We start from the raw sequence: 12,570 nt of genomic DNA, 5'->3' as shown, positions 1-12,570 counted from the left end.
GCATCTCTTCTGGGAGAGGAGATCCCTGATGGGAAGGACTCTCAGGGGAGAGGTGCTCTGGAGAGGCAGCGTTACTGTGACAGCCGTGCCTGCCATTTCAGTGTCACTGGCATTACTCGCCTGGGATTAGGAGCCAGAAGCTGCCAAATGTTGCTGAGGACAAAGAGCCTGGAAAATGGATCCAGATCACCAAGTTTAGTGATGGTATGAGCTTTTGCCAGCTTGGTGCCTTGCCACATCCTAGAACCTGTTTTGTGAGAGAAAACTCACTGCATGGGAGCTGAGCTTGGCTGAGGGTACCAACCCAGTGTATCACAGGGCTTTGTTTAGTTTGGGAGGGAGGAGTCATCTGGCTCCTCCTCAGTAAAGAGGCTGAGAGTCAGATGCTTGCAGTTATGATGGAGGTAGGCGTGTTGGAAATGGTGCTTAGGCAGGCTGTGACTGGGGGACTGATCTTTGTGCTCAGCCCAGAGTTTTCCCAGGTGCAAACCTGGCACGTAACTTTCCTGGATGAGAGACAGTGGTAATAAACTCCTCAGCTCAGGAGACTGTGTTTGGAAAGGAAGAGCCAGGGGAAACTTTTATTTCCAGAGATTGTCTTGATTATGTGACTGTGAATATATTTTTTCCCTACAATTGAATTACCCTGTATATAGGATAAGGTGAAAGTGAAAAATGTTTGGAAATGTCACTTTAAAATAACATAAGGCCAACAGGTTTTTTTTGGGTTGTTGGGGGATATGTGTGTGTGCTGTCTTTGTTGGCATGTGGGATTGGGAGGAGGTGTGTTGGTGTTAAAATAATTCACTTAGAGTATTAATACTGCAACAACACTATCTTTGGCTGCAAATCAAATGAGAAATTTAAAATGTGCTTTAGAAATGTTGGATTATTCAAGTGAGGCATTACTTGTAGTCAGACCTTTTCAAACTGGTGTATACCTCTATGTAATATATACCTTACCTACCTGTACACCTACACAGCAAAGGGCTAGTCCTAAGCTCTAGCATGCTTTTGGTACATATTATATGAAGTAAACTTCACCTCCACTTGATTATCTGCCTCGTTAGGTGGCACAGCAATGCTTTCCAGAGGTGTATGGAGTGTCAGGGATGGATGCATGGATAAGAGAGGCAGCTGTAACTTGTGCCAGGAACATCTTTCTCAGGAGCACGAGGACTCCAGTTCCTCACATTGAAATCTGTGTTCAGAGCATCTCTGGTGCTCTGCAGTCTGCTGAGGGAACAGATGGATGGTTGCTTCTGGAAAGATCAAGAAGTCCAAATTTGGGACCCTGGGTGTGTTTAAGGCACGAATGCTGAAGTTAAGGTTTTTCTTCCTAGGTCGGTTTCGGGGAGTTGCCGTTTGACAGCACTGACAACTTCAACAGTTGTCCCGACGTGTGTTTCCGGGTGGCACATTACAACTTTCTGTGCCATAAGGTATGTGTGTGTGCTGTGCTTCATTCTCCTCCTTTCTGCCTGAGTCTAGTCTACCCGTGTCCCCCTGTCACCCAGTGCTGGATATGCTGAGCAAAGGGAGCATTGCCTCATCAGGGGCCTGGGCAACCTTGTGTAGATCCAGGCCTGGAGGTTGGTGGCCCTGCCTGTGGCAGGAGGGTTGGAGCAATATGATCCTTGGGGTCCTTACAACCCATGCCATTCTATGATTCTATGATCATAGAAAACCAAAAGTCGTATTGCAGCTGGAAACTCTATTTAAAGCATGTAACACAACAGAAACCCTGCCTTTCTTGCAGAGATGAGGAGATAAATTTACAGATTCAGCTACAACATTCACAGCTGCAAAATCTACTGCTGGGCTGTATCTGGAGAGAGGAATGTTTGATCTGCAAGTAAACAGCAGTAAGAATAGGTTTTGATATCCAACCTCAACCCAAACTCCTGCACTAATGCCACGCTACTTTTGAATCTGTTTAAGTTTATTAATTGGGGTTTTTTTTTTTGGTCCTGAGGGTAGGCATGGACAGAAATAAGGTTTGAAAAAATGTTGGAGGTGCAGTTTCAAAATACAGGGAGATTCGGAGTTAGAGCCTGACCTTCTGAAGTACCTTTGAGCTACTCTGGCAGCTAGTTGGTAGTGCTGTTTGGCTTGGTGCAGTGAGAAAGATGCTAGTGTCTTGGTCTTTCTTTCATCTCCAGGCATTTTTCTGTGGTCGCAGTGATTATTTCAAAGCCCTTCTTGAAGATCATTTCAGTGAGAGTGAGGAGCTGCAGACACAGCCCAGCATCCCTGTGGTGACTCTCCACAACATCTCAGAAGACATCTTCATCCGGGTCCTCTACTACATCTACAGCGATGATACAGAGGTGAGGCCAACCGTGGAGCCTTTACTCCTGTGCTAGATAATTCTGGAGGTGTTCATCACTGCTTTTGTACTGCATCTGGAGGGTGTATGCATGGTTTCTTAAATCTCACTGCCCTGCTCTGCTACCTCACTTCATTTTCAGGAACCCACATACAGGGATTCCATGTCAGTCCGGCAGGGATCTGGTTTGTGTGCATGACATTCAGTATCCTTAGTGTTTCATCCCATAACAAAATTTTGGATATCAGGTTGCATCTTGTATGTTGGCAGGATAAATGCAGGGTTTTGCAGATCGCCCTCTTGGGCTCTGTGGAAGGATGAGGTGAGCAACTGCCAGTAGATGGCAGATGGAACACATTTGGAGATGTGGAAAGGTTGAGAGATGCTGCTTATTTACTCTTGGCATCACAGCCCACTTTTCCATTTGTAGCAAGTCATTATTTCCAATGTTATTTATTGCTGGGGTGGGCAAAGATTCCACTGGGAGAGCAACGCCTTGCTGTGCTCAGGATCGCGAGCAGTAACAAAATGGCCCAAACCCACCTAGTTCTCAGCCTAATGGAAGGTCTCGGCATTTAAGCAGCTTCCTGGTTTGGATTTGTGGCAAATGCATTCAGCAGGTCCAGCTACCAGATGCCAGAACACATTCTGGTGTTTGGGCACCATGCTGCTGCACCTGCCAGCGTCACTTCTCTCCAGGCTCTATTTGTGCTCTGGGTTAGGTGCCACAGACAGAGTGCACGCAGCTGTGACCTTGTTTCTGCTGCTCTGTTCACCTCCGGGTAGCATCAGGGAATGTGCTGCAGGGAGAGATGTATTTAGTGGCAGCAAGGGCAGGATTGCCATTGGTATGCCAGAGAGCACACGCTCTACTTGTCTGTACTTTTCCCTCAGCCCTGTGCTGAAAGGGCAGGCAGAGAGGGAAAGAAACATGTTCAGCTTGTGAAGACCCTCCTGATGTTGCAACTGCTCTGCAGCGCAACTCTTCCCTTGCACCTCTCCAGGCCACCTGCCCTCCTCGTGATAGCTCACAGGAAGGTTGTTTCCCAAGCAGCCATCCCTTTCCAAGTGGTGCCTCATCTGCCATGTCTGGACTTGGAGCAGGAGGACAGACCAACAGCAGTGTGTAGGAGTCGAAAGAGGCTTGCTCACGTGTTTTCTGTGCAGGACGGTAGCATTTCCTGTGCGGTGTAGTCTAGGTGATCCCGCAGAGGGCTTGGAATAGACGGTCTTTCGAGGTCCCTTCCAACTTGTAACATTCTGTGATCATAGAAACTGGCTTTGATTTCAAAGTGAGCAGTCAAAAAAGGAGCTTCTGCAGAGAGTTAATCTGTCATGACAAACTACCTGGAAAAATGGTCAGGAAAACAGGAATACAGCTCAAGTTCCATGCTTACATGTGGAGCGTTCTCCCTGCCCTGGATTTCTCCAGCCAAGTGTCAGCACTCCCTATTCCACTTCTCTTTTTCCAAAGGCTTTATGTCTCTCTGACATGTAGTAGTGACAGCATTTGCATTTGGAGGGAAGAGTGTGTGTGGAGGACAGGAAGGTTTCCAGGCAGAAAGAAGTTGCTGATCAGAGTTTTTGTGTGGGCTCAAGGGGAGCTTTTGGAGGAATGCTTGCCAGGTTTGTCCCTGATCAAGCATTTGGGAGCTGCTGCCATCAGTAGTGCTGACTTAAACGCCTCCAACTTGTGTAGCTCTTGGAGCTTATGAAAGGATAAAGCAGCACTTGATTAGTAACCCCGAGAGCTTTGTTACACCACTGTGGCACTACAGCATTCACGGCATGCCTCTAACACATCTCATGTTCTTCTTCTGCACAGCTGTTGTCTCAGCTGTATAGCATCCTGCATTTGCTGTGAGCAGTCTCTCCAAACACTGGTGTGGACAGCTGTAGGGGAGGAGATAATCAGCCTTTTGTGGTTGTCAGAGTGAGCGACCACATGTGTACCAGTGGACAGCAGTGTTTTTTCCTGCTGACCAGTTACTGGGGCAGTGGGCCACACAGCACTGGAGTTACATTTCTCAATCTAGGCCAGTGTGGCTTGATCACTAGATGGAAGTGATCTCGTCTCCTCCACAGCCAGGATATGCTGCATCCTGCAGATTTGCTCTTAAAATGGATGTGGGTAACTGCTCTTTGCACTTCACATTAGCAGGAACAGAACTGTGCAGAGAGAGGCTCTGGTTCCAGGTTAGTGACGCAGATGGCTGACTAAAATAGGATTTGCCCAGCCAGGGGGAAGAGATTGAGTGAAGCTGGAGGTGGTGTATCCAACATTATCTACAGCATTTCTTATCCTCAGATCGCTTGCAAGGAACAAAAGTACCCAAGGGGGAAATGGGAGGGTGGTTCTCTAGTTCAAGAACCTGAAAATATTAAAGGCCATTCACAACCGTGTGAACTTGAGCATCTGGTGTAGGAATTTAGTTCAGTTTGAATGTCTCTTCAAGCTGCAGTAGTATTTGATGGGCAGCATCTGCTCCTTACCTAGTTGGGCCTCACGTACAGTTTTCTGTCCTTGGATGTGTCCCTGTGCTGGGAGGTTGTGCTGGCTCAGTTAGCAGAGCCAGTTCCTTCCCTGAACTTAAGAGAGTCTTGCACAGCTCTCACACAATGCCAGTCCAGCAGTTGAAAATGGAAGGAAAAGTCCTGGTGGGGACAAGGAGCTCTATCCTGCCAGCCTGTGTGTGTGTCTCTGAAGGGCTTTACCTCTGTAAAAGCTGCCTCCTGCTGCTGCCACACTGGACATTGCTTTGGCTGCACGTTGGTGTTTCAGCATCACTTTGTGCTTAGCTGCAGCATGGCAAACTTGTTTTGTGCTGAGCAAGCTGCCTCTCCAGCATTTTAAGACTCCTCTGTGGAACACCTAGCCCTGAATGATTGAGCTCCCGCCTCTCCGTTGGACTGTTAACACTTGTCCAGTAATGGACCAAACAACCCTTCAGGGAATCTCTGCTAAAACACAAGAGAAGAAGGCAGTCTGCCAGAGACAAGCAAAGTGGGCAGGACTGGACAGTAACTCCCCTCTTTCTGTTGCCAGCTGTCCCCGGAAAACGCCTACGACGTGCTGTGCGTGGCAGACATGTACCTGCTGCCCGGGCTCAAGCGCCTTTGTGGCAGGACCTTGGCTCAGATCCTGGATGAGGACAACATTGTCAGCATCTGGAGGATCGCAAAGCTGTTCCAGCTGACCCGGCTGGAGGACCAGTGCACAGAGTACATGGCAAAGATCATCGAGAAGGTAGCACAGACAGCCCCCACTGTCTACTTACCACCTGTGCCTGTAAATGTAACCACACAGTGAGTTGTAGATACAACATATTTAACGGTTGTACTTTGGTCCCTAATAAATAGTTGCCCCCTCTGGTTTAACGAGCAGTGGTTCAGTGGCAGAGGACAGAGACTGTGGCAGTGTCTGATGTTGCTGCAGTAAGCCAGTTGCTGGCTCCTGTTTAGCACATCTGTAGACTGTGAGATGAAAAACCCATCCAAAAAGTTCTGCAGGTGCCACAGTTGGGTTGCATTCACTGAGCTTTCAGCCACCAGAGCAACAACAGCGTTGCCTGAATGCCCCAGCTGGAGCCTGGAGAGCCCTGTGGGGTGTGCAAGGGAGCTCTGTGCAGGAAAGGTTTTTTGGTGTTTGCTGGAGGGAGTTTGTCCTGGCATAATGCTAGAGAAAACAGTGATCAGTGTGATCTCTGCTCTCCTCCAGGATGACAAGTCTAACAGCTGCGGCTTCCACACCGAACAGCCAGGAGTAATGAATCTAACACTGAATGGGCTCCATTTAAGTGTAAGCCTGGGTGACTGCAGCTTGAAGTTTTCAGGACTGGGGGAGAAAGTTGCCATACAAAGGACAAACTAGAACCTGTGAGGTATTTTTATACTGAGACAGCTCTTTATTGTTACACATTCCCATTTCACGTGGGAATGTGACATTTTCACCTGCAGTGTGAATAGTGTGAAATTATTTTAAGCATGTGAAAACTGTGAAGGAAATGATTCTGGGGCTGTTACTTTGTTTGGTGTACAGCTTGGGGACAGTAGGCACATCCGCATCCACCCAGATTCTGGCTTCTGAAACAGGGATTTGGTTTGAAAGCTGATGAATATCCCAAGTAGTAATTGGGCAAAGTTGGGCTTGTTTGTATGTGCCCCCCATATTCTCCTTCTGTAGCCTGAGTGGAGGTCCTCGGACCCAGCACTAGCAATGTGCTTTCCTAAGGGTGTTGGCACAGATAGAGCCACCCCAGCTGTTCAAACACCAGCAGCTGCCAGCGTCTCGTGGAGATGCACTGATGATGGCAACAGGGAGAGATTTTGGCAGCGAATGCAGCGTAGAGCTGGGCTCAGCAACCTGCTGTGCCCAGGCACACTTTGGTAGCATAGACAGACGGAAGCTGCCTCTCACCCTTCAGCACACCACATGTTCCTGGGGAACTGGATGCAAAATCATTCATGGGTGACCTGATTCAGTCAGCTTGGGTGCAGAACAGAGCAGCTGCCTAGCTGGGATCTGCTGGTTGGCTGGTGGTGCTGGGGCTGAGAGCCATGGTGGGGATAGAGTCACCTGTGGCTCCTGGTTCTGAACTGGGCACAAGCACCTGCTGTCTTGCCTGTTGCAAGACATTTCCTGAAAGTGTCTGGCAGCGTCTCCTGGTTCCTGCTGGGGAGCCTTTCTGGAGGGAAGGTTATGTATATTCATGTGCCCCAGTACTAGAACTACGGATGCCTAGTTAGTGGGTATTACAGTGTGCTGTTTCAGGTTCAGTTTGTTACAGTTGTGACCATTTACTGTTGGAGTATTACTGCCTCCCTAGGATGAGTGGCAGGATGTGTCTCCAAGTGGTGTCTGTAGATGACATGGGAAGATTTGGGTCTTCATATACCCTTAGCATTCCCTTTTCTCCCTCAACAATGACTAAGCCCATTACCCCAAACCTTTACATCCCTTTACCTGTCATCTTGTCTTCCTAATGGGTTCTGTTTTCCACCCTGTCCAGCTGGTGGAGTTGGAGGAGTTTGTGGCCGCAGTGAAAGAGAATGCGGAGGCTGTGGAGGAACGGCAGGAGACTGACTCCATCCCTCTGGTCGATGACATCCGCTTCCACATCACCAGCAACGTGCAGACTTACAGTGCCATCGAGGAAGCCAACCAGAAGCTCGAAGCTCTGGAAAACCTCCTGGCCAGTATAGGACTTGAGTGCTGATGTGTGCAAACCCTGCCTGTCATATGCAGCCTGCGTAGCCCCCACTGGGCTGCCTCGGAGTGCAAGAACACCTGAGTCTCTGAATGTCTCTCCTCCCTTTCTTTGTCCTCTTTCTCATCCACTTTCAGGCACGATTTTTTGAAAATTTATTTATGTCTGGACACTTGAGTGTCTGTTTTGTGTTGGATTTTACTTCAGTTTTTGTTTCTCTTTTCAGAAGTAGCTCCCACAGCTCAGGCCAAATCCGAAGCTGCTCCTTTGTACAGTAGAGTGCAGACACGAGACTGCAAGCTGCTGGGGGTGGTAAGGGAGCTGCCCTGGGCAACGTGTTACTGCCTGGTGTTAGGATCCATCCTGCTCTCTTGCCCAACAGCACGCTGTTGAAACTGGTTCATGCCAGGATATTTGTTGAATTGCCACCAGCAGAGGAAGAAAACTGGATTAAACTCTCCAAATAAGTACAGTGAAAGGGAGGTGACCTTTCTTTCACTAACACATTATAAGATTGGCAGAGGTGGGCAGGGGTTCCCTACCAGGGACACGAGAGTACTTGGCTATGTGGAAAGCACTGTCTTCACCTGCTCTTCTAGTTCTTAGATGCAAAATAAACCCCCACAGTAATTTCCAGGTCTTCCTTAGCTTTTCATTGCTTTCAAGTGCTCAGAATTAAACTCTGCTTCCTGAACAAACATTGCTGGGAATGTTGTAGAGACCAGAGTTCTACTGTTCTTAGAAAGCAGCAGCTTTCAATGCATAATAAAGGGAGAGCTCCCTTTTTCTTCCTAACAGGAGAAGGAAACACCATCTTCTTGAAAACAGCACCTTTCCCTTTCTTTTTGTCCATTGTGGTAGAGCAAAACTGACTTGCTGGTGGGTCAGGGAAGAGGGGTCACCAGAAATCTTTTCTTTAAAAGGAAAAGGGGCCTTTTGGGGCCCTCACAGGGCAACCATCCCGCTTGCTGACCTTCTGGCTTTGCTCAGCCTTGAGCCTTGTAGCTAATTGTTCTCCAGGAAATTCACTGTTTGTACTAATGAATGTTTCTGAATCTCTGTTCTGCAGTAGGTCGTGTTATCTCGTGTCGTCTCCCTAGACTACTAATGAAGGTAATGATGTGCTTTCTCCTTGGCACTAATCAGCAGGCCGTACCCCTGCATGAAGCTTGCCTTGCCAAACAGGCTGCCCTCAGAGCTGGAGCCTTGTGTCTCCAAGGCACAGGCTGGGTATACTGTGCTGTGCTGTGAGTTAGGAGCCAGAAGCAGCATCGTGTGAAGCACATAGAGTATCTTGCAGAGGGTGTGGGCTGCCATTAGTAACACATATTGTCATTTTGGTCACTTTGTGAGGCAAGAGCTTGAAATAACCCATGTCTGGTGTGCTTTTAGTGTTTGAGGTGGGAATTGGGCATGGATCCCCCACAGCCACAGCTTCAGGGTGCTTTTTGCTGTGATGGTAGTGGTGCATCACATGGATTTGAAGATCCAGTGTTTGGCAGGAACTTGCTTCAGCTGTGGATGTACTGGGAGGGTGGGTTTTTCTTCTTTGCTAGTCTTACCGGGTCAGAGACTGATGTTCCCACACCACGTGAGAGGTGCAGCCTTGCTGCCCCTGCCCTGAGCATCTGCCTGTATCTGGCAACTCTGGAAGAGGTTTGTGTGTATATGGGCAGACCTTGGGCACCACTTGCACTAGGCTGGCTGGGTTTGGTTGTACTGGGCAGGGGGCACTGGGGTTTGGCCGCTGTACCCAAGAGAAGCGGATGTGTCCCTGCATGAGTATGTTACTGTATGGAAGCAGGGACCATGCTTCTCTTTGGGGTGGTAACATGGAGAGGACCCTGTGTGTGATGTGTGGAATGTACCTGTCAGCTTGATGTGGCTTTGACAGGACCACCAAAGAACCCAGCAGAACTTGGACTGGTCAAGGCGTCTCACTGAACTTGAGGAGGTAAAGGGCTATTGAGAAAGCTTTAATATGAATCCCATACAGCTTGGGGAAAGAAGGGTGGAAGCAGAACTGCCTGTTTTCTTGCTCAGCAGAGTGCCAGGCTCATGAAAACCTGCTACAGAAACCAACAGCTTAACCCAGCTGGTTCAGTTCCCTTGCATTTCTCCTCCCTTTATGGCTGAAGATGACAATGAACATAAGCAGGATGTTTAGCTTATCACATCCCCTCTGCTCCTGCGTAAATTCTGACATCTTAGTAGTTGGCTTTGCGCAGCAGTGGTTGTGACAGCCTGCACAAGGCTTGTATGGAGCCACCAGAGATCAGAGCGTGGCCTTTGCCTTCTGCTTGTACCGAGTGAGATGCAGAAACAGGATTACCAAGGAATGTGCTAATGCTTTTCTCTGCAGATGCCTCAGCTGCTAAAGCAAAATGGACACTGGTAGTGGGCAAAGCAGGAGGAAGGCAGAGGAGGGGCAGCAGTGCTGGGACGTGGTTTCCATATGGCTGCTCTTGAATAATTCCATTCCTGCGTCCTTAAGTGTGGAGCAAGTGAGGCTGCAGTAGTACACGTGGGAGGAAAGGTCAGTGTGGCCTTTTGATCTGCCTCCCCAGTAGCTCAGTGCTACGTGGGCTGCCAAGCAAACGCCTCATCTGTCTGCGTGCACTTAGTGGTCACAGCTGTGAGCCCTGTCAGGTTGTCCAATTACTTGGGGTCCTTTAGCTGCTCCCCCCACTCCCCTCCCCATCCCTTTTGGCTAAACAGGGCTATCAAAAAGCATGCGTAAGCAGATGGTCAGCATGCAGGCATGCTCCTTAATTAGGATGAGCCAGGTCAAAACTTAGATTTGGAGTCACTTTATTCTTGCTGCAAATAACTTTATCACAAAATAAAAACCTTTTGATTTTTCTTCTGTTGCCAGCGTCCTTTTTGTGTTCTGTTGCCCCATCCTTTTAATTTACTACTAGCCACTTGTTGAATTAAGAAGATTGTAAAATTTATCAGAGCAACAATATATTTAAGAAGAAATGTGTAAGCATGTGTGCAGCAATAAAATAGTATATTTCACTATATCTGTTCCTGCTGTGGCCTCTCTGTTACCCACTGACGATACCAGCGTGGCTTTACTCCTGAATGGACTCGATGGGCTCCTTCAGCTTCTCTTCCTGCCTGCAGGACAAGGGCCGGCTCTGCACTGCCTGTCTTCCAAGCAGCAAGGAAAGCGTGACTCTGCTCTCCTCTCTTGGTGACCTGTTTTTACAGCCCTGCCAGAGCACTGACTGGTTTTCGCTGGTTCCTTTCTCCCAGGGTTGTTCTGTATCACTACAGCACCATGGCACAGGCTTCTCAGAGTGATGGTGGTCTGTCAGCGAGGTGACGTTTATCCCCAAAAGTTGAGCTGGGCAGCCCCTGGCAGGTAAGTTTCCTGTCCCTCCCTGTACCTCACTGCTGACTGTTCATTAAATCCAAGGATGGGGATTTCTCAGCTCTGTAACGTGTTTTCTCCAAAACCAGAGGTCTGCTGAAGGGCCTGGGTGCTTGTTTTCTCTTTAGCATCCTTGGATCTGGGTGGCTGCAAGAGTCTTGGTGGCAATAACCCAGCTGCCTGTGTGCAGTCTGACTTAAGAGCATGACTGGCATGCAGGAACCGAGGATCCAAGCCTGTCCCTGTGGCTCTGTGTAGGAGCAGGCAATTTTCAGGGGTGGGGGGTCATACTAATAGCATCTGAATGACTAATGCTGTTGAAGGGAGGGACTGGGCTTGGAAAAGTTCAGGCACTAATCGGGCTTTTGGGACTCAATAAACAGCGCTTAGGAGGAGTGCTGTGGTGCTCTGAGAGCCAGGAGTAAATGATGAGCTGCTTTAAGAGCTGCTTGTGTTGGTGGTTGTGGTCAGGTGGGGGAGATGGCACCTTCCCACAGAACAGCTCGCTGTCGGTGTGTGCTGGCAGACTTGTCTGCTCAGGGTGATACAGAGTTTTCCTCTTGCTGAGGGTAGCTTGGCTCAGCCCGGTTCAGCTGGGGCCCTGGATTGTGTCTGTATGTGCTCAGTTCTAGGGGATCAACAAACTGGGCCAGGGCTGGTGCTGGGAACCCATGGCTTGACTCCCTTCTCTGCTCATGGAGCTGGCAGAGCAGGGTTTTGTTTTACCTTCTGAGCTAAACCAGATTTGACATAACAAATCTATTAAGATAGGAGAAGCCACGCCAGCAAACCATTTGTCAGAGTCGGGGTCTGTTTTGAATAAAAGCGCTGGCTCGAAGTGCTGAGGGAGAAGGGCAGAGCTCTTCCCTAAGCTTGCAGATGCTGCCTGGGGTTTTAGGTAGAACAGTGGAGGCAAGGTGCTGGCAGTAACCATGGCAGGGCTGCAGAGAGGCAGTGATGGTTTAGGGGACAGCAGCCATGGGCATGTAGACCCTCAAAGCCAAGCTTCAAGCTCCATGCTGTCAGCAGCTGGGGAAGGGGGCAGGCATGCACAGGCCTTTCAGTTTTCTTAGTTGTGGTTAAGTTCATAAGCCCATAGGTTCAGGACAAGGTTCGAAGGGCATTTCAGGGGACTGAGCCTTGGAAGAGGATCAGTACCCACGTAAAGAGTGAGCTCTGGTCCCAAGGGCCTGGCTGCTCGGTTCCCAAAATAAGCTCTGAGAAACAAGTGTGAGAGTTTTCCTCTCCCTCATCCTGTCACTGTAAGAGCAAGCCTGGGGGGACAGGGAGAGGGATTGGAGAGATCCACTGATGGCAGCTCTGCCAACGCATCCGCTTTGTGCCCTGCTCTGGTAGCTGCTGTGGCAAAACATGAGGGCACGGCTTTGGCCCTGTGTGTTAGGGAAGAGGGGGGCAGGGGCAGTGTGTGGCGTGGCCAGATGCATGGATTGGTTCATGGGCTCAGGGTAGGGGTTGGTCTTTAGAGAAATCCAGAGTACCTTGGCATAGCTTTCCTGTAGAGGAAGCTGAGCTGGTGAGCATTGCACTGGGATGTCATTAAAACCCCAGTAAGAAACAATGCCTCCCTTTTAATTCTCACATCTTTGTGAGCCAGTGTGATCCCAGCACCATTTAAGTGAGGATGCAACAGTGAC

The 12,570-nt window shown here is 49.1% G+C and overlaps 1 protein-coding gene across 1 annotated transcript in view; it reads left to right on the top strand.

Moving 5' to 3' along the window:
• Positions 1 to 10,562, top strand: part of ABTB1 (ankyrin repeat and BTB domain containing 1) — a gene marked incomplete at its 5' end in the record, with an annotated part of 28,252 nt that extends 17,690 nt beyond the window's left edge. Inside the window, 4 exons of the mRNA XM_084269557.1 lie at positions 1,344 to 1,442; positions 2,163 to 2,330; positions 5,376 to 5,576; positions 7,339 to 10,562. Of these exons, the coding sequence (XP_084125683.1) occupies positions 1,344 to 1,442; positions 2,163 to 2,330; positions 5,376 to 5,576; positions 7,339 to 7,545 (675 nt within the window). The 3' untranslated portion in view covers positions 7,546 to 10,562. The remainder of the gene's footprint in view (positions 1 to 1,343; positions 1,443 to 2,162; positions 2,331 to 5,375; positions 5,577 to 7,338) is intronic.
• Between the last annotated feature and the right edge of the window lie 2,008 nt (positions 10,563 to 12,570).

This window comes from Gallinula chloropus (genome assembly GCF_964237585.1).
Source record: "Gallinula chloropus genome assembly, chromosome: 12".
NCBI lineage: Eukaryota > Metazoa > Chordata > Aves > Gruiformes > Rallidae > Gallinula > Gallinula chloropus.
The sequence above is the reverse complement of the archived record's forward strand: the minus strand, read 5'-3'. Positions and strand labels throughout refer to the sequence as shown.